The following is a 27,688-nucleotide window of genomic DNA, read 5'->3' as shown; positions in this document are numbered from 1 at the left end:
GTCCCCATTCCTGTCTTTTCTCCAGTAAATATAATAATATTGTACATATATTGATCCTTCTTCTCTTCAGCTAGATTTTTTTTTTCTGAAATTATCTTTTGTAAACTGCATATGATCTAGTGTGAATGCGCACACAAAGCCAAAACTCCTCAGAAAAAGTATTTATTCCCCCCCAAATCAGTACATAACCAGCTAAAACCTGTATAGGTAATTAGCTTTATTTGTGATAGAGCATGGTTTTGGTGGTACACAGTTTTCAGCTTTTCTTCTTTTTTTTTTACAAATTAATTTGTAAAAAATTTATTTGTAAATTAGTTTTTTACAATTAATTTAATTGTAAAATATTAAATTAATTTTTTAATTTAATTTATCATTAGTATACTACTTTTGCCCCTGAACAATATTAAACCTCAATTAAGGTCAGGGTTCAAAATTTAACAGTGTGTTTGTATGCGTGTGCTTGTTTGTAATACTTTGTGGGGACCATTTTCCTGACACATACTATGTTGTGGGGACCCACTGCTCCTTGTGGGACCGAACGCTGTTTTTGGGTCAGGGGTTAGATTTAGGACTAAGATGTGAGTTGAGTTTTGATTAGTGTTAGGATGAGGGTAAGGTTTAGGCTGTAGAAATGAATAAAAGTCAATGGAAAGTCCCCACAAATATAACCACACAAACATGTGTGTGTGTGTGTGTGTGTGTGTGTGTGTGTGTGTGTGTGTGTGTGTGTGTGTGTGTGTGTGTGTGTGTGTGTGTATGTGCGTGCGTGCGTGTGTGTGTGCGTGCGTGCGTGCGTGTGTGTGTGTGTGTGTGTGTGTGTGTGTGTGTGTGTGTGTGTGTGCGTGTGTGTGTGTGTGTGTGTGTGTGTGTGTGTGTGTGTGTGTTGTTTTTCTCCTTATAGTGGTCTGATATTCCTACATGGTTGCCCTAATGAACATTAAATAGAGTATGCAACAGAGGTATTATTTCACTGCAATCTGCCCTTAGATGAGAAATGCAAGCAGACTAATTGTTCTACTTGCCTAGTTGGAGCTGTGACCAAATAACACACACACACAAAAAAAAACGTCTGCTATCAATCCAAATACAGAACATTTTTGCTGTCTTGATGATTTGTTACAAACCAATAGAAATATCATATAATAATGGAGAAGTTTCTTATTAAAGAAGAGTTTTGTCATAATTCATAGTCATTAGCCATCATCTCAGTAGCTTTAAAATGACATTTAGAAGCCAGAGCTAGAGTTGTGCTCAGAAAACGACTGATTCTAAGAAATATGTTATTGAATTTTGAACTGAAACTACAGCCGGTCCCTGTGTTGCTTCACTCACAGCTATATTATTTATCACGAACAAGGTCTTCTTTACTGAGTGTTTTTATATTTGTATATCCAGAAAAAACATTTTGTCTTCTTTGCCTTCATCTGTTTAAAAGTGTTTACTTGGGAATTGGACCAAATCCAGTCCCGTCTAAAGTGTCTTCACTCGGCACTGACACAATGTTGACTTCCACCGCTTCTGTGCATTTTTGTTGCAGTTTAGGTTTGTGCACAGCATGTCAGGAGGTCCACCTGTCCGTGTCTCTGACAGTACACCCAGGCAGACCTTTATCTCTCTGTCAAGGCTGCTGGATGAACTGAATGCCCTCCTTTTTCCTGCTGCAGTGTTAGCAGGGTCACATCTGCAGCAGAGCAGCTGCAAACAGGAGATGCCAAACAAAAGGGCAGAATTCAACACAGACCATCACAAATCCTTTATCTGGAAGCAGCAACTCAGCTGCAGCACGCAAAACAAGACAATAAAACAAAACCAAAAAATCCAAGGCCCTCTGTCTCCATGAGCTTCGTAATAAACATCTGGTTTTGGAATCTAAATATACCGTTATGAAAATACGTTAGTCGCTTCAGTACAAATTTAACTGATATGGACTAAAGAATCATGACAGAAATATGTCATGATTGTTAAAACAGACAAAGTCTCTGTTTTGGAGAGATTTATACTGTAGGATTCTATTTATAAGCATGTTGTTTTTTTTCTAAAAGAAAAAAAAAGAAAGATAACAAACAAAAATAAATGAAGCTCAATTTCAGCTTTCAGACCTCTGTCAGATTGTTCTTCTGGATGTTGACATGACTATTTCAGAGCTTTTTCTATTTGTTTGTTTGTTTGGACTTACTGTTTCTCTGACAAATTCATCTCCTCTTCATCCTCAGTATTCAAGCAGACACACTTGCAGTTTCTGTTAAAAACTGGCAGGTTTTACGGACTTCTCATAACTTCCTCCACCTTGACTGAATCATCAGGTCCGTTTCTTTTGGTGATGCACAGTCTTGTTTTTCCTAAATATACCTTTAGCCCCAAAAGGTCAAGTTTGGTTTCATCAAATCATAGCATGTCTGTCTTGTGATCTTACTCTTTTGTCCAAAGATAATAAATACACTGCAAAAAAAAAACAAAAAAAACCCTTGTGAATCTACCTTTGTCTGTTTCGGCACGAGGTTTCAAGTTGCTTTCAAGTTGGCTGCCTATCTAATAAAACAAGTGAAATGTCTAAAAGACCATCACACAATCTAAAATATAAACCCTCTAACTGTAACGCAACCCCCTTTCAGACTATCAGAAAATAATCCTGCCTCTGTTTCAGGAGCTGCAGGTGACCTTTCCAGGTGGCGGTGTCAGAGTGTATCATTCTACGACATGAAAGGAGTAAAACACTTTTAGCCTTCATCAGAAGCACAGAGGGACTCACTCCTTCTGCTGTTATCGAAAAACAAAAAAGGAGACGCACCGCTTAAAAGCCGAGCGCTGCAAAACTGATGACGCCACTGACACAGGCTACACTTTTCATTGAGCACAAGCTTGCTAATCTCCTGCCATAAAAATATTGTGTGCAAAATGTTACCAGCAAATAGCTGAAAACAACAGCAGCCTCTTGGCCATGAGAATCAAACAGTGTGCGTGCGTGTGTGTGGTGGGGGTTTGGAGCATGGCTGCTTGGGAAGAAATGGGAGTAAATATTGCTATCATGTGTGACGCAAGCTGCCCCAAGAAGAGAGTTCTCCACCCGCTCCTTATCGCTGCCCAGCTGCAAAAGCCTCTCTGAACACAAGAGCTTCAGCACTGGGCTGCTGGCTCCAGTCAGAACTGAACCCCATAAAGATGAATGCTTACTTTTTTCACACTCAGTAGTGTTGTTGCAAGAAGATTGTCTGTCAGATTGCAAGAAGAAAAAACAAACAAACAACCAAAACAATTCTAGTTGATCTGGTCTTCAATAAGAAATCACATTGCCAGGCTGGTTACATTTACTCAGTTACATTTACTTCAGTAACTTTTTTGACAAAAAGAGAAAAACTTTTAGGAGTATTTTTTACCTCCCTCTACCTTTTACTTTTACGTGAGTCATTTTATTATGATACAATAATTCTCTACCCACTGCAGGAAAACAAATATTCACCAGACAGAGAGACTTAGGAAACTTTAACAAACTTAGGAAACTTTAACAAACACTTGCAATTTCTGTTAACGTTTCCTAAGTTTTATACTGAAAGAAACTGATTTGGAAAAATGTTCTTTTATTTATTGTTATTTATAGGACACGTGTACTGCACACACACACACACACACACACACACACACACACACACACACACACACACACACACACACACACACACACACACACGCACGTACGCACACACACATCCACATGTTACACAAACAAATAAAACCCACCCTCACACATGCTCACATTTTTATAATATACATAATATAGAACGTCAAAGCTTAAGTCATACCAATACTGGTTTACATTTCATTATGCAATCTGTCTTCTGTAATGCCAACCCTGATTTATGAAAATTAATCACATATTTAGGATAACATCGACAAAAAATGGTATAAAATGCTGGCACATCTAACTGGCCGTCTTTGTCTTATGGTGTGTCTGGGATGTCGAGGTAAAAACAAATAAAAAAATTATAGAATCTACTCAACTTGACTGCATAGATCGAAAACTAAGACAAACCTGGTGAATTACTTTTTTTTTTTACAGTGCCTTGAAGCAATATTTGTTCTTAATTGTCACTACAGTAAATAAAGGTGTTGATTATTTAGGGTTCAGATCTTCAAGACAGCCTGTTTCTGCAGAAAGAACTCTGATAAACACAATCAAAGTCTTACAGCTGGAAAGGAATGAGCATATTTACACCATCCATCCATCCATCCATCCATCCATCCATCCATCCATCCATCCATCCATCCATCCATCCATCCATCCATCCATCCATCCATCCATCCATCCATCCATCCATCCATCCATTCATATTTTTAACATGAATCGTAACTGTAAAAACATAAGTGTACAAATATATTGTTATTTTCATTTTTTATTTAACTTCTTTCACAGTTTGTATATGAACTACTGAGTAAAGCTATGAACAAATAAAGGGAACCACGAAACTACCAAAAGGTAAAAATGAAAATTTAAGAATAGAATCAATAAACCAATCAAAATGATGTAGTGATGTCACAACTCAACATAAACACTGAATGTTAAGAACCAAGTTTATTAAAAGCGTTTGATTCTCATTGAGGTATTCTCTGTTGGATTTTGAAATCTTTAGTTCCAGTTCTCTGCTTCAGTTTGAGGGATTTCTGGATTGTACGCAGAAATCAGACTTCGGTCCGGCTTTTGAAACTGACCTTTGTTCTGGAATAAATCTGATTATATGCATTTAGTTCATGACTTAGGAGGAGCATTTAGTTTTTCACAACAGGACAGGTAGATTTGACAAAGCTTTCTTCTCTTGATTCTCAAAATCTTTATGCTCAAATAAATATTGGCTCTATGCAAACACGATCTGAGTATGACTTCATGACTAAACCCTGGAGGTATAGATTTGACGTAAATTTCAACCAATTCAACTGAACTAATTCATTGAATTTTTAAAAGTGCCTGGATTGAAATCACCCCTTTTGACCTGTAAAGGCTGCTAGTGAAGGTGGCGCGTCACCGCTGCCCTCCAGCTCCAGACGCTACTCTGCATCAGCCCGGCTCTCCTGAAGCTGAACTCTGCTGACTGGACACACGATTAGATTCCAGCTGCGAGTTCGAGTTCGAGTTCGTGTCGGGTCACTGACAGGATGCCTCTGCAGGAATGCTCCAGCTGACACATGGATCACTGCTTTCTGCCAACAATTTGGAACAAGATTATTTTTATTGAGTGCCTCACCTCTAAATCAGTAAACGTTTTGGGGTTTGAGGGAAGCCGTCGCTCAGATAGCCACGCCGTCACCGTTGTATCCAATGGTTACCATACATTTATGCTGGCAGGTTGGTGGTTAAGACACAAAGGTGAGACAGGATTACTTTCATTCTGGCAGTTTTACTGCTGATACCTAATTTTTATATGCATTAACCAATGACTACAAAATGTAATAATTAGTGATAATTCATAGCACTAATCACTGTGCAACTTAGTAAATAAATTATCTTGGGATTACTTTGATTTATAGTGGAAAGAATGACTAAAACCCCTTAATGAAGTTCCTTTTTTCAGCCCAATCTCCAGCCTTTTTTCCTAATAAAGCAGAGTAAGATCACCTAGAATTGCAATGTAATATTTGTGGTTTTTACATTGCATTGCTTTTGAAAAAGTTGTGATTATTGCTGTTTGCACAAATGATCCCAGTGAGTAATTTGTACCTGTCACTGGAGTCACTTTGACTTTTCTGTCCACTTAGTCAAAGAGTTGATGCTCAGAGGCTGGTCTTCTACAGGGAGGATATTTAAGGCCCAAAAACTCTCAACAGAACCAGAGAGTTACAATGTTCTTCAGTCGATCATCAGCTGCAGCCTGCAGGTCACGTTTTTAGCAAGCACCAGTTTAAGAATCAAGTTGCTTGGGGTGTGCTGTGGTGGCTCAGGGGTTAAGCACAACCCACATATGGAAGCCTCAGTCCTTGACGCAGCCGTCGCAGGTTCAATTCCCAGCCTGGCGACCTTTGCTGCATGTCTTGCCCCTTCTCTCATTACCCTGTTTCCTGTCAATTAACTATGAAATAAAGGTCACTAGAGCCAATAAAACCTTTAAAAAAAAGAATCAAATTGCTTTAGTTAGGGTGCCATTTTCTGCCTGCCAAACTAAGTTGACTATGACTAAAGACATTAGAACAAATTGTCTCCAAAGATTGAGTTGACATCCCCTGGGTTTGGGAACCTTTTTGTCATGAATAATTAAATATGACGTGTTAAGTGGAAATATTTGGATTCAGGACAAATAAATGGACACAAATTGCATGAAGTCCAAAGAAAGAATCTGAAAGATCTCCAGAAAGGGTCCTGAGCCAACAACCATGAGGACATAAAAAAAAAAAAGAAAAACAACAACAAAAACAAGGAGGTTCAGCTGCTTGAATCCAGACTCCACCTTCTACCAGATCAGATAATCTGTTCCAGGGATTCTTTAGCTGATTCTGTTTTCCACGAAACTTCATTTCCTACAGCTTTGAGGCCAACAAAAGAATTATTTATATTTTCTTTTGTGGAGGCCATCTTAAGACTGACCTCAACACTGGCCTTCACACTGTCTGAGCAGTCAGATACTGACAGCCTGCCACAGCTCCTTAAACAGACTTAACCAGATCAGCTGGAGATGAATCCACTTCTGGGTTTGTCTTTCATTAGAGGCTTCAGTCAGGAATCCACCACAGATCACCTTTCATTAACTGATGGTGATTTGGACATAAATGGTCGTGTACCTTTCATAATATTTTTGAATGTATCCATTATTTAGCACTTGGATCAGTTCTTAAACTTTTTGTTTGGGTTTATTATCCTCTACTAGAGGACTACTTACCTTTATTCAGAGTTAAACATTTTTTAACAATGTTATCATTTCGTTTTCATTGTTTGCAAAAACAATTATCAAGTACAAACATGAACTGGTCAGTTCATACACTTAAAATGATGCCCTTATATGGCAAAAGTTATAATAGAAATTGTGACTGCTTATGTAATCATAACCCCATGTGTTATCTTGAGCTTATCTTCCTATGTCAAAAACTAGATTCAGGAGCTACGGTTTATGTTTGCTTAGTTAGTTTTATCAAATCACTTTAATTTAAGCATAATATAAATGGTGGTCAAGGTTCAATTATCTCAGCAGAAAACAGACAAGCTGCTACAAATTAAATTTCTATCAATATGTTGTTCTTTTTCACTTGTTTACCGACGCTGAATAGCATAGATAAAAAAGTGAAATCAAAGCTCTTCATTCTTTTCTGCAGAATAATCCTCTCCACTAATCTTTCTAAAATGTTGCTTAAGCTCGCCGGTTTATCAGGCTGCTCCACACAGACACGTGTGATGACCTCCAGAGCTCTTCCAAACCGATCGCCGCCCAAACGCTAAGTCGCCGCGAACCAGATGTTGTCGATTCTGCTAAATGTCACGTCGACTCGTGTTGAATCGGTTCCGACGCTCAGGTGGAAGCCAAGAGACAAAGAGCGTCACATTCTCCTTGAGAATTACAAGTTTTATTAAAACTGCAACATTTGTTCTAGTCGTGGTGAAATAAATAAGTGAGTGCAACAAATTATTACAAAATAAAAAGGTTTACACTTCAAATGAAATAAAGCTGAACGAAAACAAGTCAGTATGAAAACGTCTCTTTGCATAGGAGTAAAAAGTGCTAAAACACACATAAAGGCCTACAGCGTTGTGTAGCCCACTAAACATCTACGGTTTAACGCAAAACAAAAGCTATAAGCCTAACGGAGCTGACCAAAAAAATGTGAACTAAAGTGGCTAAGACAGGTCTTGGCCTGTAACTCAACATGTGCAAACTCACAGAGCAAACAGCAGGTTAGACATGAGGATGTCGAAACCAAAGCAAGGCTGGCAGGAGCAGCTTCAGGCATCACACACACTAAGCTCCCAGTCACACCAGTGCACGGACCTGGACATCCTGTGTGGGAAAGTGAGGAGGAAACCAGAACAGACGGTAGCAGAGGCTCGTCGCGGTGATACTGAATAGGGGGGGGGGGGAGTCAAGGAGGAAGTGACAGCTGGTCTGGAAGCAGCTCAGCAGTCTGCTTGTTCCAGATCTTACAAAGATCTTCACAGCCCTCTCCGTCTGGGTTCTTGTCTGACTCGCCAACTTCGTGCGAGAGTTTCTTTGAGCTGTCGTCTAATCTTTGATATTGAAACTGTCCTGCAGATTTGGAGTATGCTAAACATCTTCAGCCGGAACGTCCCGAGGCCGAGGGAGGCCAGCTGGTCGAGTTCTGCGTGTTCACCCTCACGCGTGACGACGACATTTTGCTTTTCCACGGAAGCGACGAAGGAGTTTTCTTTCTGTAGGCCTCTCTCTGTGGGCTGTCGGGAGCTCCCAGGTTCTCCAAAAGCCTCTTCCGAAACACATCTTCAAACTGCAAAACCAGGTAAGATTTAAAGTTCAGTGGAGGATGTTAAAATAAAGATGAAAAAAGAAATAAAAAAAGTTAAAATAAATGAAGAAAAAGCAGAGCCTCACCATGTCTAGCACTGCAGTGGTTGTGTGTGTTGCTGTGGTTGAAGTCGTGGTTGGGGATCTTGTGGTTGGGGATCTTGTGGTTAGCTGCTTGGCTTTTGGCTTGGCACAATACATCTCCAGGTGGGATAGTTCACAGCCGGAGGATTTACAGCACTGGTCCACTATTCCCTTCCCCCTGGGCCGAGGGCCGTAGCCTGACCAGGAGCCTTTACCTGCAGGGACAGACGCACAGCAAGTCAGCTCACCTGGAGCAAAACGCTCATGTAAACAAACCAGGGACTGCAAATAACCATTATGGGTTAACAGAACGTCTGCAGATTTTTTCCTTTAAACAATATTAGGAATGAAAATGGAAATGAAATATTCAATTCAGCTCATCAGTACAGTAGATTAGTCAATTAATAATTGGACACTAGGTCCTAAATAAGATTTTTTTTTTTTTTTTGGTGAAGCTAAAACTGCCATTGGACAAGTTCTGATAAAAAAGATACAAAAATTTTTTAATCTGAAATGCAAAATGTTTTTTTTTTGTAGTTTTGACATAATTACTGTTCTGTGTTGTTCTTTCATTAAATGGCCCTTTTTTTTAGTCAGTATACTCTAATTAGGCGATTACTAAATTAGTCGACAAATACTATCATCAATTCATCAAGATTAACCCGATTAATTGTTTCGGTCTTCTCTTTTGCAAATATGATCGCATTATGGCTCCTGCTTTTCTTACATCCTCTTAAGCAAACAAACAAAATATCGGAGTAAATCCAGAGATTTGTAGGACAAGATGCTACATGGTTAATAATAATAAAATACTTAACTTGAATGTACTCAGTTTAGGCTGTTTATATGGTGTAAATCTACAAGAGCAGCCTTAGGGTGAGGATGTCAAATCAATGCAATCCAACAATCAAATCCGAAGGATTTTTTTTTTTTTTTGACATCTTATGCTTTCAATCTCTTATTTATTTAGTTGCTCTTGTTTATTTAACTTTTGCACGGATTCAGCTGAATCATCAAATTATCAGTAGTTATCTTAATCTTCTGCACACTGATTAGTTCGCCAGACAATCAGCCTGACTGGCTGCTGCTTGAAGCTCTCCTGGCATCCATAAGGTATCCGTCTACCCCCTTCTGCTTGCTCCAGAGTTCACGAGGGAAAAAAAGTAACAAAATGTGTTTCGCGAAGAGGGAAAGCAGCACGGCAGAGGTTAGCACAAAAACAATATGCTCATGTGGAGTTACAAAAAAGCTACTTCGAGTATTTTCTGCAAAGAAGATCGTTCAGTCACTCGACAACAACTCTCGCTTCAGTAAACCTGAATACACAGTTTTCACGTCGACTTTTCGGGAGAATTTGGTTGGAGAATTTGGTTGGAACTGGACGCCACACTCAGCTGTCCATCGTCTCCAGAAGCTGAAGCACAGATAGAACCGACTGTATCGTAGTTCCTCCTCCACCTCCTTTTTTCTGCACCTTCTCCACTGTTTTCAGTCGGAATGCTGAGCTGCTCTCAGATAGCGGCTGTTTTAACAACAACGCTATCACACACCGAAGCACAGTGTTCTGGAGAGTCCACCGCCTCGTCGGTGGACCCGCAGCAGTCTGATAGCGCGTGCAGAAAGTGGCCTTGGTCAGAGCGGGACGAAAGGCAATCGGGTGAAAGGGCTTCTGGGTAATTGTGTGGGCGCTAGTAGAGGCGATAGAGTTTAATTAAAACAACGCAGCTGGACACACGGAAGCGGAAACCCGGATGATTGTCCAGCGGGAGATGCTGCTCAGGGTCGAGCCTCGGCTCCGTGTATCAAAGGGAAGTGTTTGTGTTATTGAACTGATAACTTCCTCAGAGTTACATTAGTGTTTTCATTCGGACATGTTGACCAGGGCCACAACAGTGGAGGAGCTCTGTGTTGGTGTGAGCAGACAATAACCAATAATGTTTATTTGAACCAAACTAAAATAAGCCTGCCTTTCTGTTGTATCCTGATAAAGTATCTTAATTGCCACTTTACATTTTTATTATCAAAGTTCTGGTTTATTTAGAAACATTTTTTTCTCTTATAAGAAGCAAATGTGTATATATATATATTTTTGACATTTTCCAGGAGACATTTCTCTCTTTTTTTCAGTCAGAAAACTAATTTTACGTGCAGGACAATTGATTTTGTTCTTGTCGTTTTCCATGCATGTTTTGCCCGAGCAACAGTCTTCGTTCTCCCTTTGCTCACATCTCAGTTAACTAGATTGTATTGGGTACGTCTGCTTAAATATTTCTGGTGTCTGCCTTGCAAAATGTCTTAAAATGATATTCATTGAAGCTACAAAAATACAATTAACGTACTGGAATTAAATGCACCTGTAGCAACTAGACAGTGAACCAGGTTGTGTCCAAAAAAAAAAGATACATTTAACAATCATATTAACACAAACTAATATTGTTAATTATAGTATTGGTTTGTGAAAGTGTCCAATTATGTTTAAATTAAAGTGAATTTAATCTACGTGTTATCAAAGCTTTTTGTCTGTTTTTACAGAAGTTGGAAATGTAAGATTCCTAAATCCTATTACTTGAATTTTCACCATAAAATGTATTTTAAAAAACAGCGTTTGTCTGTATTTTTGCTAAGTTTTTTTTTCTTGTAAACGAAATGGCATAGTTCATCAACCTAGTCTTCTAAGGAAAACAGTCAGATAAAGCAAGGAAGTCTTCTATTTTTCATTGAGTTTGACCAGTTTGGTTAAAATCCACCCCAAACTATGAACTTGCAGGCTGCAGAAAACACACAAAAACAAAGAAACACGTGGAAACAAACAGGGAGACTCACCTAAGTAGATTCCCCGATCCCCACAGACGAACAGGAGGTCACTGAGGAGCTCGGAGCCGCAGCGCAGCCGGGCCCCCTCCGAGAACAGGGGCCAACCCGCCAGACACATGCTGCAGTAGAACACCCAGATCCGAACACACAACACCTGGAAGCACAGGGGAACCTTTAAGGTCAGCGCTCCGACACTCTGATAGCAGAACATAAAGCCCCAGGCGTGAAGCTGCTGCTGGACTGCAGAGCTCCTTCTGTGACACACTGCTGCTTTCTAAACGTGCTCCGGAGCGTCACAGCAGATCACAGACCTACTGCTCCCAGTAGGGATTCACATCCATGCTGGTATCTGTACAGCTTTACTCATTTCACATAAGATTTCTGCTTTCACTGTCCCTTTTTGCAAATAGTTGTTAGTTTTTAATACTCAAACACTTTTTTTTTTATTAACCTGCCCATGCATATTCCTTTGGACTTAAGTACACTATTTTTAATAAGTGCAGAGAATTTATGTGGAAATTTTCCCGTTCCTGTACTGTCTACTCATTTTTAATTCTTTTTTAATATATATTTTATGTTTGTGTGAGTCTACGTTCTTAGATCGCCTGTCACTTTGCTGCTGTGGCATCAGAATTTCCACTCTGTAGATGAAAAATAAGGACATTTCTATTCCATTATATTATCGTTGTTATTGCTATTATTATTACTACATGTTGGCCTTATGATGCCACATAATAAAATCATTATCTCCTGTGTGTGTGGACCCCTGACCTGTAAGAGGAAGGTGGACTGGCTCTGCAAACCATAGAACAAGGCTAACCCATATGAGCTGAAGCTCATGATCACTCAGGTCTGATCAGCAGCTTCATCCTGGGTGGTTCTAGGTCTGGAACCCAAAATCACATTACTAAAATAAAAAAAAAGTAAAGAATCACTTTAACAATGACAATGTTTATAATAAAGCCTTTTCTGCTTTGATTATACTGAAAGAACAATAAAGCACATTTTTATTCAGTTTGTCTAATCAAAATCACACACAGAAGATAAATGGCATCTTAAGATTTTTAATAACTTTATTGCACACACACGCACACACACAGAGAGAAATTGACTTTTAAATTCTGTTAAAGGTAGACATTAATTGGATCTACTAAACTGAAGCTGATGTCTGAAACTGCAAGATAAAGAATAATGATATTCTTAATGATATGTAGTATCTCATCTAACAATGACAATCTGAAATGTCAATAAAGCAACAATCAGATGTTCATTTCATTTTATATTTGGAGTTAAAAATAGCAAACAACAGCAGCATCTTAATTTAAAACCAATGTTTTCCACATGGATCAAAACATTAATTCAACAATTCATCAGGACTCGTTGAATTTAAAAGCCTGGTTTAAAAAAAAGGCTTTCTGTAATAAAAATGTAATGAGGTGATATATTAATCATATGATGAAACAACCTCAAACTGAAACAAATGCAATCCATCTTTCTATATTGTGTAATCTTTCATAACTCATCTATCACTCAATGTTTTTGCAGAAATTCATGATCCTTTACGCAGGTGAGGCTGATGCAGAAGCTGAACAGTGATCTCCCTCTACTCCCATCTGAGCAGATTGTCTTATTTTTCCACCATATTATTGATTTAAGCATTGATCTTCCTGCACCAAGGAGAGGTGACCGTGTCTAGTAGAGAACCTGACTGGTTAGGCAGTGAATGAGCAGCGGAGCGGAGGCGGCTTACCTTGAGTGTGAGTGTTGGGGCAGAGTGGCGGCATGAGGGGTGCATCCTGTCTGGCTAGACGGACTTCAACCGACCTGCACACTTATACAGAGAGAGCCAGGGGGACGTCCTCTCTCTCTCCCTCCCTCCCTCACTCGCTCCTGACGTAGTTTCTTTCTCCGATCTCATCCCAAACCACTATCAGAATATTTACTGGGCCATATCATCGTCATGTAACTGGTATCAGAACGAGAACACAGAGGAGTCAGTCAGTTCTGTCCACCTCTAGGCAGGATAGGGGTGTCGTTCATGGGCGTCTTCCAAAAAAAGGAATTCAATCAGATTTCTCACTTCAACACGAAGGCTTTTAATGGGTGAAAGTGCTCAGAGTGAGGACGTGCTACAGACTCATTTATCTAGTGATTCCAGCCACAAGCAGCCATTTTTAAAAGTCGAAAACAAAAGTAAAGTGCAAGAGTGCTGTTTCCTTTCTGTAAAACAGCTTTTGGTCAATAGTTACTTAGACTTTCACTGAACATGAGTAAAAGGAAGCAATGTCATGAAAAATTTTATAACCTGAAAAACTCTTTGTCCAAGTTTTTCATTACACTGCTTCCTTTTACTTGTGTTCAGTGAAATTTCAGTCCTGGTTATTTTTAAAAGAATGTGTTTTGTTTAAGATAGCCGAGTTTTAAATCATACAGTCTAAAAAAAAAAAAAAAAACTGAAAATTCATTTAAGAACCAATTCTTAAAGATCCAGTTTTATGTACAATTGACTTTTTTTTTTTATTTACATCATGTCATTCCCTAACAGAAAACATTCCTGTAGTGTTGCCTTGATTCTTTCATGCATGTTTGAGAAATCCCTCACTCAGCTCCTTCAGACTAGCCAACAGAAATTAGCAAACACCTGGTGGGACTGCACTTCTGCTGAGCTCCTTACAGCTTCTCAGTGCTAACGGGTTAACAGAGCAGCCAGGTAGGGATGACTTCCCGAAGGGGGAGTCATCACAATAGTCCTGAAGAACAGCAGTTTTTAAAGACACAGAGGTCCAATTTCAAGGCATTAAGTTACAAAGTCTAACTTCTTTTAAGTCAAATTTGATATATAGATGTAGCTTTTTTTTATATAACAATTGTAGATAACATAGTTACCTGCTTGTGCTACAAAAATTACACTATGTGCCTGGAAAACACATGATACTGCCCCTTTAACAGTCAGTCACAGAAACCCAGGTTGTTTCAACAGCTGTGGCTGTAGACTTTCCAAAAATTAAACCATTTGGCAGAAAGAAAGTAGGATTTCAGGTCCAGCAGAGTAGATAGCTGCCAACCTGGCAACCCATCCTCAATCTGAAGGATGGAGCACCTGTCTGACTCTGCTTCCTCAGTCTGCTCAAATACTCCTCATCTGCTAGTGATGGACTGCTGGACTTGTCTTGTTTCCTCACTTCTGTACTATCTGGCTCTATAACTGCAGAGACGTGTTAACAAGGTTTAACAGGAAGAACAAGAGGGTGAAAAGAGAACAAAAAGAAGTAATCAGATTCAGAAAACCTGAAGGACTGATGAGGAGCGCCTAAGGACTGGAAGGAGAACGCAACAAAAAATTTTAATAAATGTTAGAAACACAACCTGTGGTCTAGACGTTCCACCAGTTTATTAACGTCAGAACAGCAGCAGCTACACCCACCGTGAGGAGAACTTTATAGAAATGAACAGAAGAACCAGAGTTCTGTCAGCTTTTCTGTCTTCCATATCCTGCCGTCCAACCTGTGAGGCTGGCCTCACATTAAAAACCGTGACACAGAGCACAGCTGCTGGATGAGGCCTTGTGATGCAATTTAACGGGGCAGAAATAACACTAACTCCCCCTGGTGGCTAAACGTGTGAAACAGCAACGTCAGAAGTGTGCTTTAAGTTGAACTGCATTAGAAAATGGTCACAACTTGTAACAGAAACCTTAAAACTCCATTATGTAACTTTTTTTTACATTTGTGTTAAAACTGTCACCATGTTGTGACACTATAAGACAGATAATCTGTGAAAAGATCAATCTTTTGCACCTTGTCCCTGAGCTGCTATTGCTGTCTGAAGAAACACACCACTGCTGACCAGAGCCAGGGGGAGGAGCTTAATGCTGTCAATCACAGCTACAAACGTGCTAATGACAGAGAAATCACTGACAGGAAAACCATTTATCCGGTGCCACTGGTAGTCATGCTAACTAACCTGAGAATTTATGACAAGCTATGCTGGCTGCAGTGTAGTAGAAAACAAAGGGAAGCAGGAGAGGGGGTGTGAGCAGCATCAAGAGGATGATTGACAGCGCTAAGACCCACCTGCTGGCTATCATTGGTTATTTCTAGTTAGCACAAGGACAAGGCAGAGGAGCTGTTTGACCAGATTATTTGTCTCATACCTTACTGACACCACATAGTGACAGTTTCAACAAATATGAATGTTTTATTATTAATAATAAAAGCTGCATTCTGCCACTTCAATAATGGTGATGTAGGAATCGAGAGGTTTAAATTGTCCAACTCATTTTATATAAAACGACGTGTTCATTTTTTTTTGTCTTAAGCTGATTGTTAACAATGATAGCACATGTAATTGGTTTTAACCCATAAAAGTTATATAATGGTGTCAAAATTACATTGTTTATTGCAATAACAATTTATTTTCCAGAAAGGTTTGCAGAAAAACCTAAATAAATCCAGCTGTCTGTTTACACAAATCTTAATGTTAAGATAAAATGTTTCAATGCTAAATTTCGACAGAGCAGCAAGCTACTGATAAAGTGTTCAGTGTTTAAACATTATTTAGGCGAACTGTGTATTTTAGTAATTGGACTTTGGCTGAAATAAAACAAATCTGAAGGTCAGTTCATCATAGTTTATTTATGCTCATTTCAAATGATTCAAATAACTGATTAATAATGTCTATGGATCTGAAGAGTAGCCGTTACAGCATTAAATAAAGGGTTTGTCTTTGTAAAGTTTCTATGGCGACATCCTCCAAGTCTGACCATAGTGATCATGGGTTTGAAATGAGTCCAGAATGAGCAGAAGAAATCCAGAGCCAAGAGTGTACAAAACACAAATGCTACACCATCTCATTATTTAACGTCTAAATTAGCTGATACAGGTGAGCGATCTCCTCCTCCCGCTCCAGCTCTTCATACTCAGAATCTCTGGATATGGAGGCGGCAGCGCCCCCAACAGGCTCTGCTGGTGTCCACCACTGGCTGCCACTGTGCTCATCGTCCTGACTGTTCACCTGACTTCTGTTCATGTGATTGGTCCAGACAGAAGCCTCTTCCTGGTCTCTTCCTGGACTGTTACCGTCTGCTCTGTGTGTGTCGTCAGAAGGCCGAGGGGCCGAGGACTCATCCCTGACAGAGGAAACGCCTTTTGTTTTCAGCGCAGCCTTCTCACAGCGCTTCACTTTACCTGCAATGGTTTTTGTCTTCGGTCTGCCACCAATGAGCTCCTGGAAAACGGGCAAACAGAACATCAGCCTCAGATTGTTTTATAACAGGAAATGTTTCACAGTAAATTCCTCATTTTAACCTCTGCTTATTGTCTCCGATGTGCAGCATAGAAGTGAAGTAAGGAAAAGAATTCATGACACATTTACATTCTCCAAAATGCACATCAAGATCCACCAAGCCTGGCTTAAACGTACTATTAAAAGGAAAAACTTAAAGACTGTTCAGTTCCATCCCCTCTGAAAATTACATGCCTATAAAGTATTTTAGTGCTCTAGGGTGCGACCAATTTGGTCACAAATGTGACCGGATTTCTCAATAGTACATCTGGAAAAAAATTCTCAAGTCCCTCTGGTGTAACCAGACATCAGAGGTAAAAAAAAAACAAAAAAAAAAACTGGGCGCAATATGGGACACATTGGGCCTATATTGTAGTCTAAACCAATCAGAGATAGTAAAGGGTGGGATCCCCCTCTGATTGGTCGTGGTTCAGCTCTTCGTGAACCGTTCAATGTCTGTTTCCTGTAGTCAGAGGGGAGTAGGCTAGGCTAGGCAGGCAAACAGAAAAGTTATGACCTTTTCTCTGTTCCGGTATGACCTTAGGTTGGTGTGGGCTCCAGAGGCAAGAGTGAACCATTCAGTTTTTACAGACGATACTGCCTGTTTTGCTAAACTATTTACCCTGGTGTGGGTTGTAGATGGCTGGCCTGATGTTGAAAACATGGCAGCCTGACATACCGGCTGCTGTTTCCGTGTCCTCCGAGTTCTTCTCTTGGCCTTCCTGATGCACAGATAAATCTGCCCTTTGTAGACAACGACAGCATCATCATTGGCCAGCAGAGCCGAGTCCTGACTCAAAAACTCTTCTTTGGACGAACGTCTCCCAGAGGAGATGTTCTTGAGCACGTCTCTGGCTGCTCGGTTGGAGGATACAAAAGACATTTTCAAAGGACTGGCTGGAACCTGCGTGCCTACAAACGGGACCACGTTGTCAGCCAAATGTCTTCCTGAGCCTGAGACAGATTCCTGTCCTTTCCTTCTGACCACCACTGGGCAGATCCATGTCACATCTGTTGAGTCACTCTGCTTCCGGACGGAGTCGCCCTCAGAGACGGGGAGGCCTATTCTTCTGATGACCGAGTTCGGTAAATTCTTCAGGGGAACGGTTTTCACCTCGGCCTCCACAGGAATGTTAATTTCCCAGTCTCCACACTCTTCCATGTTTAGATTTATCTAGGAAGAAAATAATAAATTACGATAAATGCACTTTTCATGTCAACTAAACCGTGACTCAGCCAACATTACTGCCTTCCATTGATTAAAGAAAAAATAAAACATATTGTTTTAAGGTTTCTCCTGTGCCCAGGTGTAGGCTATAACAGGTTGCACAGACAAAAAAACACTACTTAACGAAGACTTAATTTTTTTTTCATCAGTGAGGAGTTTTACAATGCAGCTCCTGAAGGTAACGTTTAAATAAATATAATAACGGGTTTTAATACTGAACAGGTGAAAAGGAAATAACGTTTTGAAACGCCTTTAGTGTTTAACCCGGAAGAGTAGGAGTGGACTCGGATGTTAGCTTTTAGAGGGCGTCAGAAAATATGTCTGACTCCAGGTTTTTAATAAAGCGAACATACCTGAGACTTCTGACTAAAAGCCATGAGTATCCTCTGTTATCTCAATTTAATAAGCCAGACAGACATTAGACAGTAAGAAACTAAAATCTTATTCGCAATCAAACGTTAGAATGAGCTAACGGGGGGGGCGGGGGGGGCTCCTCATCGAACCAATATTAGCCGTTATAAAGCTAAATATTACTAACAAGCTCCTCTCACAAGAACCATTACCTTTTCCACCTACCTTGATGTGGGCGGTAGCGGACGAGTACAGTTAAAGTGTCACACGTTCACGATAGTACATTTTCGATTTCCCAAGAAAAAAGACAAACTTCCGGTGCAGACTTTTTCAAAATAAACGCGGATAAAACCTTAGAGATGCGACTAAAAAAAAATGCAGGTTAGAGTAGTTTTCCATTTTAACAAAAAATACCAGAAAATATTTTTTTGACATTTATTCTTGTTACTCGTTTGGACAACATATGTGCTTTGTTGTTCAACAACAAAGCACATACAAAATATATTTTATCTAAAAAAAAAAAAAACCTGAATATTGTGTAAAAGTGCCAAGCTGATTTGTGTTGGTAGACTGAGAGCAAAATGACTCGGATTAGAAAAATTAGAAATTTCTGGATTAGAATTTCAGATTAAAAGCACCTTCTGAAAATAAAGTGGAGTGGGGTATGAAACACACTTTTCCTTAAGCCTACATTTATGTAAAGGTCTGAGCTAATATTGTAATCTTAAATGTTTTCTTCATTAGCTGGACACAATCAACATAAAAAAGGCTTATAAACATTAGTCTTTATGTAATTAATCTATACAATGTGTTTCACTTAGTAATTTAGTTTCTGAAAAAAAATGAATAAATAAAATTAAATTACTTTAATATGAATGTACATTGGTTTGGGAATATTTAGGCTGTTCTCAGAGGAATTTAGACTAATGAAAACATCTTAATGTAGAAATGTGGGATAAATTAAAGTAGATGAATATTTTCTACATGTAACGTTTTGGTACCTAGTATTTTACACAAACGTTTTCACTTTGGCTTTGTCAATTAAATGGAATGGACTCACACTACTGTAGGAACATTAAAACAACAAACTCACAAAATGTGTGCTTTCCTATAAATTGGAAATTTATAGGAAACTATAAATTGGAACGGCAATTTATAAATTGGAACGGCAACATTAGCACTTTAATAGTTGTTAGAAAAGAGTTAGTAAAAAGAGTTAACTTTATAGAACCAGCACAGACAAACTAGATGGGCAATCTGATGTTACAACCGAGGTAGACCGTCATAGATTTCTTATTTTACTGATAAATTAGACACAGCAGAAACTTTTCTATTACGCATAACCACATCAGAAAGCACTTTGGGTGGAGCTTTAATCCATAGGACCAGAACCAACTGGTGAAATATTAATGCATTATGCATCAGTACTGATCCGCGCCATTTTCTCAGTAACGCACAACTTTAAAAACCTGAAGACTTCCACATTCCCTTAGAAAAGGAGTGTTTAGGTCTCGAAAATAATAATTAAAAAAAATAGAATCAGCACAGTATTCTCAGTAGAATGAAGACACACAGAGTTTCTCCTATTCAAGGTTGTATGGTTAATCAGTTGAAGCCATAGTGTAGTGACCTAGTTCTATATATTTATTTTTCTAAGAGGGGGGAATAGTACCCTTTTAAAGTGTTATTAATGCAGTAATATAATGCAGTAGAGATGGTTAATATTAATGTCTTATGTATCTGTACTGATGCATAAGGCATTAATATTTTTACGTCAACTGTAATCCCAAATATGATAGGTCTGTGATTTAGGCATCTTGTTGGCCACACTACACACTACTGAGGTTAGTAAGTGTTGCATGACTCCTAAATAATCTCCGACAATTAGAGGCAATAAGAAAGCAATAATAAACTCAAACTCTAGACCTACATTAACAGTAAAATACTAACATGTCTTATTAGAAACCTTTTAGTGCAGCTATCTGTAGAGTCCTGTACATATACAACCAAGTTTATAAAAACATGTTGCATATTTCAGAAGAGTGTTTAGAAACGGAGCAAAGATGTTACATGACTAACTATTCCTTCAGCTAGGTAGAACGTGAGGCTCCTGTCTGTCCCTGTAGTGTTGCTGTGTCCCAGCAGTGGTACGGGTCATTTGTGTTGCTTCTTCGCCTGATGTTCATTGTGTCTCCTGATTTGTTCGTGTCTTTTTAATCCCTCAAGGATGGCGGATCAGTCACTGCCGGTGGGAGGCTTGTGTACTCTACAGCTGGGGTGGCCGATCCTCGTGGAGGTTTTCCTCGCACCCTTCGTTCGTCCTTCTCGTTTACTCGCCGGCTCCGTCGCCGACATCCACATCTCCAACTCTTCCAACCTGGTGCCGGATTTGATAGCGGGAAGCAGAATAGGGGGGACACAGCACAGACACATGGTGCGTTTCCTCGTCCGCCCCATTCTCCTAGTGTTCGCGTTGACTTCCACACGTGTCTGCGTCTGAGGATGGACAGGCGTGTCCTCCTGTAACTGGGGAAGGTCGTTTTCATCGGGGAAGTCCTCATCAATGGGTTCGACGTAGCCGAACACAGGCTTGGCCTGAGGTGAAAAGGAACAGCAGTTCTCCTTTGAGACACACGGACTTCTCAGAGTTCTGGAATGAGGAGACGGTGAGGTCTCCCGTTCAGTCTGGACGCTAATGTCCAGTTTATCTGGACTGGGAAAGTCGCGCAGAGAAACCTCTTTGGCTTTTAGAACGTCTCTCGATGGGTCATCCCCATCCACTGGACCTTGGGTCTTTGCTTGTACCATGCTTGCTGAGACACACCAATGTGGCATTTCATCAATCTTTTGAAGGCAAATTTTTACATCAGCTGTAATCCCAAATATGTTTCTGAGCTGGTGGTCGGACTTTTGACAGGGTTCTGGTGCTGATGAAGATGTCCCCACAGAAACAGGAAGTTCAGAGTTCTGAAGGTTGGAAAAAACAAAGCAATTTTTCAACAAGGCATCGGTTATGAACTACTAACACATCACATCCAACATATCAATGAATACACTTTCTGCCTTTTCTTTTAAGTTATTCTATCAGACATTTCTCTGAGCAGACGTATTATCAAACTGACAAATGAAAATAAAACAAATACACAGGGGAAAAAAAAGACTTAAAGGGAAAATCTGCTGGGTTGGACAGAGAAGAACATGGAGATGAATATTATGATTCATATTTGAAAACAAGAGAAAACTGCCTCTGGGAAGCACCAGCCAGGACTTGTTACAAGTCTTGCTGAGGTTCTGATTAATTCGTCTTTCTGGTATGAATTGTCTGGCTGGTGATCAGGTTTTCACAGGAACACTTGGAACCAACGTTCCTATTTCAATATGGCCGCCCCAGGCGTCTGATCCTGATTTGTTTCTTCCTGCACAGCAGCCCGAAAGCAAAACTTATTCCAGAGTCTTACAAATACACAGTGGTGATAAATCGCAAGATTTCTACTCTGGTTCACATCAATCAAAGCAGCTCTGGCCGAGAACAGTCCAGCTCAGGATCGTCGGTATGGCAACAGCAGGAACATTTCAGTGAATTAGTAACCCTATAGTCAATCAGCCGCTTTCCGCTTAATGAGGTTCCCAAGTGATCAGCACTTTATTAAATCAAACAGCATGCTCTGTGGTGCCTTTGAGTTCAGTAAACATCAGACATGTGCTTAAGGATAATTGCTTTTATGCATAAATTAGGAAAAATCTTACGCCTTAGTTTTCTTTTGGATTCAATCAAGAAACTTCTGTTGATAACCTGAAACTGGTAACAGGTTGATATTAATAACCAATATTTATTTCCCTGTTGTTGTCATTTGTGTTTATCTTAAAACTTAAAAATAGTTGCTGTTTAAAAATTACAACAAATTTTCTGTAGTAGATAATTTATCAGAAACTATAAGAAGGTTTGTGGCTCTATGCCTATATTATTTAGCTGAAATAAAGGGAAAAATGGCTTTTTGGACTGTAATGGTTGCAGACCCCTAATCTGACCCCATCAGGCTGAAGTTGACTTCTGGTTCAGGAAACGACATAAGATAAATTCCACCTAAGGCAGGGGTGTCAAACTCCAGTCCTGAAGGGCCGCTGTCCTGCAGTTTTTAGATGTGCCACAGGTACAAAACACCTGAATCAAATGGCTTAATTACCTCCTCAGTTCTCCAGAGCCTTGCTAATGACTTAATTATTCTATTCAGGTGTGGTGCAGCAGAGGCACTTCTAAAAGTTGCAGGACACCGGCCCTCGAGGACTGGAGTTTGACACCCCTGCTCTAAGGTTTTGGTACCTTGAGAGTCTATAATCTGCTTTTCAGTACCAAGTATTGTGATTTCTGAGATGTACCATCTCTAATGCAGTCCAGGTGTAAAATTGCACTAAATTGCCCTTTGTTGAACTCTCACACATTAAATAACGGTTTTACAAACTACAAATTGGCTTTACACGATTTTGTTACTAGTATAGAATAAAGTAGTCTAAGTGTAAAGAGTCTAAGTTTTGTTGTTTTTAGACTACCGCAGATTAAAGACTCTTCAGGCAGTGATAAATGAGGTGGAATAGCCCTTTACCTGTGTTTTGAATCAGAAGCTTCAATAGGAAGCCATCTTCGAAGCCCCCTACTCTAAACTGAAGACAACAAATGCAGCAAGCCTCTATCAGGTCAGTATTTCCAAATGTTTTCTGGATCCGTAAAGGATCCACTGGGATCAAGACAGCTACATGATCAGAAGACCCTCACCTGTACAGGATGTTCTTCCTTCCTGGGACTCCCTGAGCATCCCGTCTCAGTGTCCAGATTATCTGGACGCTGCTCAGTGATTCCTATCAGACACTTTGGGTTTAAACCCTCAACTATGACCAGCTCTGCTGGACCAGAACCATCGAGGCTGATGGGGGGGCTCTGGACCCGACTTGTGTCTCTTCCAGCCGTAGCATTAGTCCTGCTTCCTCTTCCCAACCCATCCTTTAGGCCAGAGCCAGGCTTGGACTTAGGTGGAACATAAGATACAAAGATCACATGGTCTTCCTCTTCACAGCAAATGGAGGACATGTTGGAGGACGGAGAGCAGTCATCGTCACAAAGGTCAATCACTTCATTTGTTAGCGATCCCGCTGACCCGACTGGTTGTTGTGAAGATGAAACTGAAGATGGAGGAAGTGACTGTGTGGAAGTAGGGGGTTTAGAAGATGAGCGGCCCGCTTTGGTTCCATAAAACATCCTTCCATCATACATCACCCAAGGATTTGGATTTTCCGACAGGGTTTGATTGGGAACATCTTGCTTTTTGGAGAAGTGGGCAGATTCAGAAGAAGGCAGCTTTATGGAGGGGTCTATGGCTAACCGGCTACCCATCTCCTCTATGACCCACCGGGTTGGACTGTTAGGTCTCCCCGACGCCTTTGGAATCAGTTTTAATCTGGGGGCTGGTTCTCTCTTTAAAGGTGCGTCACAGGTGAAAGGTTCTGATCCTGCACTCTTGCGTAGCGAATCACAAGCGTTTACCATCACTGCCAGTTCTCTCAGCCTGTCGGCCGCAGAGTCGATAGTTTGGGTCACCTCTGAGTTCTCCGTGCTGTCTGGTGACACATAGATCACAATGGGGGAGCTGCTTTTGGCAGAGAAGCTTGCCGAGGGAGAAAAAGTCTGATTCTTGACGCCTGGCTGATGCTTGGATACGGAAACACTCGGGACATGTGCTTCGGTAGGGAAATTTGGGACTTCTGGCTTGCAGAGTGCTGGAGATGTCTCTGATGCTGGAATCTCACTGGCACCTCCTACTGAAGGGGATCCGGTCTGCTGAGGACTTTGGGTTTGTAAAGAATGTGTTTGACCGGCCAACACATTCGGCGGAGAAACAAACGGCGGAGAGGCGCTCTGAAGCACGGGCTTAAACACTGTAAAGACTTTCTGAGAAGCCGTAGTCAGGTAGGGTGCATCGGTCCTCTGGAAAGGCATCTGCATCGGGGTAAACTGTCCATTAATTATCTGGACAGGTGTCTGGATGGGAAAAGACTGGACAGGGATCTGAGTCGGGAAGAACTGTGCATTGAGTAACTGAACAGGCGTCAGGGTCGGGTGAGACAGTCCGGTGGTCCTCAGGACGGGCGACTGAGTGGGGAACGACTGTCCATTGATTACCTGGACATGCGTCTGAGTCAAGTAGGACTGTCTGACGTCCTGCTGGGTCGGGGGAGGCTGCCCGTTGCTCCGTTGGACAGGAATCAGCTTCATAATATCCTTCCCATCGGCTCCAATAGCAGGCATTACCTGGTAGAGGACACTGCTCCTACCCGCAAAAAAAATAGCCAAAAAGCACGGACACATGAGGAAAAACAACAGAAATATCAAAACTACACATTTTAAACTAAAAGAAACATTCTACTGTTCAGCAGTTATTGTTGCTTCTCTAATCATCTTCTCTAAAAAGCATTGTTGCAAAGGTTAACTGCAACCAAAGGAGTAGATTTTTGAGCTTTAGAAAATATCACAGAGCTTCAGTAATTAATTACTTCATTAGCTTTTCTGGCAGATGTGGCCGATGGAATATGTGGGATTTGAGAAACCTTCAGGCTCTGTTGCTCTTGTTCCAGAGTTCTCGAGAACATCTCAAGGCTGTGATGGTTTCACAGGCTCTTTATATGCGATACATGCCATGGTAATGCAAAATGGTGTTGAACATTCATACAATTCATTCCACTGAAATAATTAATTATAGAATGTAACATGAATGACAGCAAGTTATTTAATGTTAAAAAAGAAGATTCGGCAGAAATAATTTCAAAATACTCACTTCAAGAGTTCAATTTGTGCTTAATAATTTAGCACTTTATAAAAGAATCAGCCCTTAATTAAGTTTAAATCTGTCTGAGTGCCATTTTAATGACGTAAAGGGGCGAATCAATGCTCTTTCCTGCCATTTCGTTTTCGTTATTTTATTTTTCATTGAACAGCAAGAGTTGTCTCCAACCTACCTGTCCATGTCGCTCTCCTAAATTGATCAAACCTGGTTTACAATGAAGGAGCAAGCCTCGGGGAACAGGCTAATTCCTGCTTTCTGCGGATCACAGGTCAGCACATCTAATGACGGTATCCATCACTGACGTATCAAAAATACCCGTTCATCGACACTTCACAGCTTATATCTGAACAAACACCGATGGCTTTTCTTCCAATACAGTTAACTGAATTGTTGAGGTTCTTCCTTTTCTTCTACTACCTTAACCAGGCGAGCGGATGTTTGGTTGGCGTGTTGCTGCCACCTGCAGGCTGGAGTTTTAGGATGATTTTTTTTTTGCGTTTTTAGTTTTCTTTTTTCTTTTTTTTTTTATTAGATGAACTGAATGAAGAATTTCCAATAATTTTTTAACTATTGCCCCCTTGAGGTAAGTAAATAAATAAATAAAATGTTATGTTATTTTTAGCTTAACTTCCGTTGGAATTATTGCTTGGTCATCTGTAGATGTTTCCAAACCATCACAAAGTTACACCTGCAGAATAATATTTTATAAACAAAATTTCATGGAGTTTTTACATCTTCCACAAGAAATACTGGAGGAACGTTTGCCTCACCACAGCATTTCTGCAGATGACATAAATACTCAGGTTCAAAATGCTCAGAACTTTATATTAGTCTATGCATACACTTAGACGGTACATCTGTAAATCCACTGTATATTAGTGTGATCAATAGTATATTTAAACTTTTGTTGAAATGACTATGACGATTATTTGGGTGTTATTATAGTGACAAATACTTCAATGTGCTGTGAAACACATTACATTTACTCCTCACTAGTTTCTCCTGTTATCTCTGTTACTCCCTCATTGAGTTCCTGCTGTACTTTTACCCTGTCTTGTGATTTTTTTTTGTTCTTAATTTTTTTTAAAAACTTCATCACCTTGCCTCACTGCATTTGTGTCCACTTTAAAACCAACAATTACGACAGCTTTAGTCTTTGTATTTGGTGTCACTACTGAAAAAAAACTTCTTTCAGTAATTAAAATATTTGACATTTGGAAATTCATAATCAATGAGCGGTTGGACAACACTGAAATGTAAGATTTTATTTCGTATTTTTCGGATCGTAAAAGACACCGTCAATCCAAAACGCAGGATGAGAACCTGCGTGAAGCTGACACCCCACCCACGTCAAAAAATCCAGCAAATAGTCTGAATGGTTAGTGCTCCGTTTGTGCAGGTTTGTGCCGTTAAAATTTTCGTTTGTGCAGCTTTCATCTTTGAGATATTAAAAGTTATAATTTTGGCCGATGACGTCATCATCCCCCCATATGCTCCAAAACAAACCAAAGTGGGCTAGTTCGTTAGTGCTCTGTTTGTGCAGGTTTGTGCCGTTAAAATTTTCGTTTGTGCAGTTTTGGTTTCTGAGATATTAAACATTATTTTTTAGGTCATCTAGAGTTCACCATCCCCCCATATCGCTCCAAAACAAACCAAAGTGGGCTAGTTCGTTAGTGCTCCGTTTGTGCAGGTTTGTGCCGTTAAAATTTTCGTTTGTGCAGCTTTTGTCTTTGAGATATTAAAAGTTATAATTTTGGCCGATGACGTCATCATCCCCCCATATCTCTCCAAAACAAACCAAAGTGGGCTAGTTCGTTAGTGCTCCGTTTGTGCAGGTTTGTGCCGTTAAAATTTTCGTTTGTGCAGCTTTTGTCTTTGAGATATTAAAGGTTATAATTTTGGCCGATGACGTCATCATCCCCCCATATCTCTCCAAAACAAACCAAAGTGGGCTAGTTCGTTAGTGCTCCGTTTGTGCAGGTTTGTGCCGTTAAAATTTTCGTTTGTGCAGCTTTCGTCTTTGAGATATTAAAGGTTATAATTTTGGCCGATGACGTCACCGTCACCCTATCATGTTCCAAATCAAACCTAAGTGTGGGCTACTTCTTGTAATTCTTCAGATTCTCCGCTGTTGTACAATTGGTACATTTTGTTTTGAACTTCAATAAAGACTTAGAACAAGAATAAATGTGTCTCATTTCAAGAAATGTTTTAAGATAGCAATATTTTTTCACGAACGTAGCGTTCTCTCCACAATAATTGAATCCTAATAAAGGACATGCAGCCTGACCCTAACGTAATGTGTATAACCTGTTCAACTGTGCTTTGTTTCGGAGGTGGTCTGAAGAATTATATTCACATTGTTGATGTACTGTCTGCTGATTATGCAGCAAACGTGTAAAAAAATTACATGAGCCTATAAAGGCCAATTTGCTAGTTGCTTGAGCAAAGTTTTTGCAGAGTAAAACGGAAATGTGTCATTATTTCAAAGTTCATCCAAGTAATGTAGGCTACTTAATATTTAGTAAATATATTTTCAATGCAACGACTTTCATTTCATCCAATTTCTTACATTAAATGTGTATGGGCTTCAAGGATTTTGAAAAGCTCCACATGTTTTGCGAACTTTGACATAGTTCTCACAC

The 27,688-nt window shown here is 40.0% G+C and overlaps 3 protein-coding genes across 7 annotated transcripts; all 3 read right to left on the bottom strand.

Moving 5' to 3' along the window:
• Window positions 1-3,617: 3,617 nt before the first annotated feature.
• On the bottom strand, window positions 3,618-14,163 carry igf3 (insulin-like growth factor 3). 2 transcript variants are annotated; one of them, XM_008412913.3, is made up of 4 exons: window positions 13,099-14,163; window positions 11,358-11,502; window positions 8,538-8,749; window positions 3,618-8,433 (listed from the first exon to the last, which is right to left on the bottom strand). In XM_008412913.3, exons 1-4 carry the CDS (start codon window positions 13,141-13,143, stop codon window positions 8,245-8,247), a joined length of 591 nt encoding a protein of 196 aa, XP_008411135.1. In that variant the 5' UTR covers window positions 13,144-14,163; the 3' UTR covers window positions 3,618-8,244. The 2 variants fall into 2 exon arrangements, with proteins under 2 accessions (XP_008411135.1, XP_008411134.2); XM_008412912.3 differs by lacking the exon at window positions 13,099-14,163 and having other exon boundaries at window positions 11,358-12,138.
• A 1,799-nt stretch (window positions 14,164-15,962) lies between these two features.
• LOC103466957 (uncharacterized) lies at window positions 15,963-18,566 on the bottom strand. 4 transcript variants are annotated; one of them, XM_008412909.3, is made up of 3 exons: window positions 18,436-18,566; window positions 17,254-17,805; window positions 15,963-16,574 (listed from the first exon to the last, which is right to left on the bottom strand). In XM_008412909.3, the coding sequence occupies exons 2-3, from the start codon at window positions 17,791-17,793 to the stop codon at window positions 16,212-16,214; spliced, it is 903 nt and encodes a 300-aa protein (XP_008411131.2). In that variant the 5' UTR covers window positions 17,794-17,805; window positions 18,436-18,566; the 3' UTR covers window positions 15,963-16,211. The 4 variants fall into 4 exon arrangements, with proteins under 4 accessions (XP_008411131.2, XP_008411132.2, XP_008411130.2 ...); XM_008412910.3 differs by having other exon boundaries at window positions 18,423-18,537; XM_008412908.2 differs by lacking the exon at window positions 18,436-18,566 and adding an exon at window positions 18,213-18,346.
• A 1,267-nt stretch (window positions 18,567-19,833) lies between these two features.
• lrif1 (ligand dependent nuclear receptor interacting factor 1) lies at window positions 19,834-26,374 on the bottom strand. Its single transcript, XM_081608690.1, has 3 exons — window positions 25,216-26,374; window positions 22,982-24,530; window positions 19,834-21,177 (listed from the first exon to the last, which is right to left on the bottom strand). The coding sequence occupies exons 1-3, from the start codon at window positions 25,221-25,223 to the stop codon at window positions 20,446-20,448; spliced, it is 2,289 nt and encodes a 762-aa protein (XP_081464816.1). The 5' UTR covers window positions 25,224-26,374; the 3' UTR covers window positions 19,834-20,445.
• Window positions 26,375-27,688: the final 1,314 nt, after the last annotated feature.

Source organism: Poecilia reticulata, chromosome 7 (assembly GCF_904066995.2).
Source record: "Poecilia reticulata chromosome 7, P_reticulata-male-v2, whole genome shotgun sequence".
Taxonomy (NCBI): Eukaryota; Metazoa; Chordata; class Actinopteri; order Cyprinodontiformes; family Poeciliidae; genus Poecilia; species Poecilia reticulata.
The sequence above is the reverse complement of the archived record's forward strand: the minus strand, read 5'-3'. Positions and strand labels throughout refer to the sequence as shown.

Excerpts from the sequence above, each read along its gene's own strand:
- igf3 (XM_008412912.3), bottom strand. The coding sequence starts at position 11,559 with ATGTTCTGCTATCAGAGTGTCGGAGCGCTGACCTTAAAGGTTCCCCTG. Across the intron at positions 8,750-11,357 it reads GGATCGGGGAATCTACTTAG|GTAAAGGCTCCTGGTCAGGC; the intron begins GTGAGTCTCCCT and ends CTGTCCCTGCAG. Across the intron at positions 8,434-8,537 it reads CCACTGCAGTGCTAGACATG|TTTGAAGATGTGTTTCGGAA; the intron begins GTGAGGCTCTGC and ends CTGGTTTTGCAG.
- LOC103466957 (XM_008412908.2), bottom strand. The coding sequence starts at position 18,236 with ATGGCTTTTAGTCAGAAGTCTCAG. Across the intron at positions 17,806-18,212 it reads CTTTTAGTCAGAAGTCTCAG|ATAAATCTAAACATGGAAGA; the intron begins GTATGTTCGCTT and ends TTTTCTTCCTAG. Across the intron at positions 16,575-17,253 it reads CATCTACAACCCACACCAGG|GAGCTCATTGGTGGCAGACC; the intron begins GTAAATAGTTTA and ends CCCGTTTTCCAG.
- lrif1 (XM_081608690.1), bottom strand. Across the intron at positions 21,178-22,981 it reads AGGAAGAACATCCTGTACAG|AACTCTGAACTTCCTGTTTC; the intron begins GTGAGGGTCTTC and ends TCCAACCTTCAG.